The following is a 4089-nucleotide window of genomic DNA, read 5'->3' on the forward strand; positions in this document are numbered from 1 at the left end:
CATCATTAGGAACTTCAAGGAGAGAGGTTCCATTGTTGCCAAAAGGCTTCAGGGCTCCCAAGAAAGACCAGCAAGCGCCAGGACCGTCTCTTAAAAATGTTTCAGCTGTGGGATGGGGCTACCAGCAGTGCAGAGCTTGCTCAGGAATGGCAGCAGGCAGGTGTGAGTGCATCTGCACTGTGCACTGTGAGACTGCGGAGACTCTTGGAGTAAGGCCTGGTGTCAAGGAGGGCAGCAAAGAAGCCACTTCTCTCCAGAAAAAAACATCAGGGACAGACTGATATTCTGCAAAAGGTCCAGGGAGTGGACTGCTGAGGACTGGGGGAAAGGTCCAGGGAGTGGCCTGCTGAGGACTGGGGGAAAGGTCCAGGGAGGGGACTGCTGAGGACTGGGGGAAAGGTCCAGGGAGGGGACTGCTGAGGACTGGGGGAAAGTCATTGTCTCTGATGAATCCCCTTTCCGATTGTTTGGGACATCTGGAAAACAGCTTGTTGGGAGAAGACGAGGTGAGCGCTACCACCAGTCTTGTCTCATGCCAACTGTAACCGGCATCCTGAAACCATTCATGTGTGGGGTTGCTTCTCAGCCAAGGAAATCGGCTCTCTCACAGTCTTGCCTAAAAACACAGCCATGAATAAAGAATGGGACCACAATGTCCTCCAAGAGCAACTTCTCTCAACCGTCCTAGAGCAGTTTGGCGATCAACAATGCCTTTTCCAGCATGATGGAGCACCTTGCCATAAAGCAAAGGTGTTAACTATATGGCTCAGGGAACAAAACATAGAGATTTTGGATCCATGGCCTGGAAACTCCCCAGATCTTAATCCCATTGAGAACTTGTGGTCAATCATCAAGAGACGGATGGACTAACAAAAACCAACAAATTCTGACAAAATGCAAGAGCTGATTGTGCAAGAATGGACGACTATCAGTCAGGATTTGGTCCAGAAGTTGATTGAGAGCAGCCGGGGAGAATTGCAGAGGTCCTGAAGAAGAAGGGTCAACACTGCAAATATTATAGACTTGCTGCATTAACTCATTCTGTCAATATAAGCTATTGTTACTCATAATATGATTGCAGTTATATTTCTGTATGTGATAAAAACATCTGACAAACACACATAAAAACCAGAGGGCAGCAGATCATGTGAAAGTATATTTGTGTCATTCTCAAACTTTTGAGAATGACTGTACTATTTCTTGACACCATTTCATTCTACTTCAAGAGTCTTTTTCCACTAAAAAACTTAAAATATTTAATTAAAGAAGCCTGAATCTCTCTGTTTCCAAACTGTAGATAACAGGGTTCAGCAGGGGGGTTAGTACGATGTAGATGAGGGAAATAAACTTGTTAACAGTCAGTGAGTGTCCTCTGTACGGGACCATGTAGATGATGAGCATAGACCCGTAATAGGTGGAAACAACCACCAGGTTAGAGCTACAGGTGGAGAAGGTTTTCTGCCGGCCCGATGTGGAGGAGATCCCAAAGATGGTGATAAAGATGGAAACATATGATATGATTATAAATAAGAAAGGTGACAAAAATATGAGAACAGAGAGGATAGGCATTTCAACCCCCACGGTGGTTATATCAGAGCAAGAAAGCTCTAAGAGAGGAGCAAAGTCACAGAAGAAATGGTCAATCACATTCGGCCCACAGAAATCCAACTCAAATACCAAAAAAAATGTGATGATTGCTAAATTAAAGCTGAGAGCCCAGGAGGAGATGACCAGGCCGTATCTAAGCTTCACACTCATCATTGCCATATAATGTAACGGTTTACAGATGGCCAAGTACCGGTCATAGGACATGGCTGTCAGCAAGAAACACTCCGTACAGATTGTTCCACCATAAAGGTAAAATTGAGTGAAACACTCAACAAAAGGTGTGAGACTTCCTCCCCGCACAATCACTTCCAGCATCTTAGGAACAATATTTGATACAAGAATTACGTCTAATAAAGCCAAATGTCCAAGGAAGAAATACATAGGAGAGTGGAGACGTCGGCTTGTGGACACCAGGAGAATGATCAAGAGGTTCTCACATATAGTCACACAATACATGGCAAGAACAATAGAGAATACAAGCAACTTGTAATCATTCAGGGCCGGGAATCCCAGGATAAGGAACTCGGAGACGGAGGTGGAGTTGACTGCATGGATCTTCTTCATCCCTAGTTCTTCTAAATAATTGTTTTCTACAGTATTGTGATAAAATTACTGACCTGACCGATGATGACAAAAAAGTCTTAGACTCTATACAAAGCAGTTTTTGAGACCAATGATTTTTGGTTTGTATTTATAGAAATGTAATGTTCATCTTCATAGCACCGGATGACAAATATTTTTCATTTCTCTACTATTATAAAAGGATAAAGTCTTATTGAGGCAGCACACCGATTTCTTCTGAAAGCAAAAAGGATCTACGATCTCTTGTCTTGTATATATCTAAATCTTACATTCCCAAAAGGCCCCTACGAGAGAGATAATAATATAGAAGATTTTTTTGTTTGTTTTGCTATAGACTCCCAAGAAATCTACAATTAGACACATTAATAAGTCTCAGGGAAGATGCCTAATAGTGTATTCTCCGAATCTCTTAATTTATTCTATTGGATAAAAAATATAGGTGAGAAGAGAAAACATTGTTCGTTCTTTTAAGTCTATACAACCAATTGTACTTTACAATTGTAGCCAACCAAAAATGTTTACAGCATATAATGATCATCCTGGAACCAATTAACTCCTTAACGCCCATGATGTACTTCGTATGCCATGGCGGCACAAGGATGGTTGCGCCGGGACGCTTCTATTATCCGATGCAGTCCGCTTACCACGCTAGCTAATTAACCATTTAAATGCTCGGTAAGGCACATCCCTGGTGTCTAGTGGGTCAGATCTCCCACCACAATGCAATAGCAGAGGGAAGATCCGCTCTTCTGCCTGGATTGGGCCTCAGCGTCGAAATGACGCTGATCCTGGCTCGGCAATACATTGGTCTTGGCTCCAGCAGCCCAAAGCATTGTATGACTGATCTCACTGATCAGTGCTGAATGTTAAGTGTAAAACATAAAATAATAATGTTCAATCAATAAAAAAAATCCCCTCCCATAATAAAAAATCTAATTACCCCCTTTTCCCATTTTATAAATAAAAATAAATAAATAAATTACTAGTTGAGAAGTATTTATTGCTGCACTGTGGTTCTGGCTTGTCACTAGTAGAGAAGTATTTATTGGTGCACTGTGGTTCTGGCTTATCACTAGTAGAGAAGTATTTATTGGTGCACTGTGGTTCTGGCGTATCACTAGTGGAGAAGTATTTATTGGTGCACTGTGGTTCTGGCTTATCACTAGTAGAGAAGTATTTATTGGTGCACTGTTGTCTGGCTTATCACTAGTAGAGAAGTATTTATTGGTGCACTGTGGTTCTGGCTTATCACTAGTAGAGGAGTATTTATTGGTGCACTGTGGTTCTGGCGTATCACTAGTAGAGGAGTATTTATTGGTGCACTGTGGTTCTGGCGTATCACTAGTAGAGGAGTATTTATTGGTGCACTGTGGTTCTGGCTTATCACTAGTTGAGAAGTATTTATTGGTGCACTGTGGTCTGGCTTATCACTAGTAGAGAAGTATTTATTGGTGCACTGTGGTCCTGGCGTATCACTAGTGGAGAAGTATTTATTGCTGCACTGTGGTCTGGCTTATCACTAGTAGAGAAGTATTTATTGGTGCACTGTGGTCCTGGCTTATCACTAGTAGAGAAGTATTTATTGGTGCACTGTGGTCCTGGCGTATCACTAGTGGAGAAGTATTTATTGCTGCACTGTGGTCTGGCTTATCACTAGTAGAGAAGTATTTATTGGTGCACTGTGGTCCTGGCGTATCACTAGTGGAGAAGTATTTATTGCTGCACTGTGGTTCTGGCGTATCACTAGGGGAGAAGTATTTATTGCTGCACTGTGGTTCTGGCGTATCACTAGTAGAGGAGTATTTATTGGTGCACTGTGGCTCTGGCATATCACTAGTAGAGAAGTATTTATTGCTGCACTGTGGTTCTGGCGTATCACTAGTTGAGAAGTATTTATTG

General features: G+C 42.3%; 1 protein-coding gene across 1 annotated transcript; it reads right to left on the reverse strand.

Moving 5' to 3' along the window:
* Positions 1-1260: 1260 nt before the first annotated feature.
* LOC138786154 (olfactory receptor 6B1-like) lies at positions 1261-2172 on the reverse strand. The gene has a single exon (XM_069962924.1). The coding sequence runs from the start codon at positions 2170-2172 to the stop codon at positions 1261-1263; it is 912 nt and encodes a 303-aa protein (XP_069819025.1).
* Between the last annotated feature and the right edge of the window lie 1917 nt (positions 2173-4089).

This window comes from Dendropsophus ebraccatus, chromosome 1 (genome assembly GCF_027789765.1).
Source record: "Dendropsophus ebraccatus isolate aDenEbr1 chromosome 1, aDenEbr1.pat, whole genome shotgun sequence".
Taxonomy (NCBI): domain Eukaryota; kingdom Metazoa; phylum Chordata; class Amphibia; order Anura; family Hylidae; genus Dendropsophus; species Dendropsophus ebraccatus.

Excerpts from the sequence above, each read along its gene's own strand:
- LOC138786154 (XM_069962924.1), bottom strand. The coding sequence starts at position 2,172 with ATGAAGAAGATCCATGCAGTCAACTCCACCTCCGTCTCCGAGTTCCTT.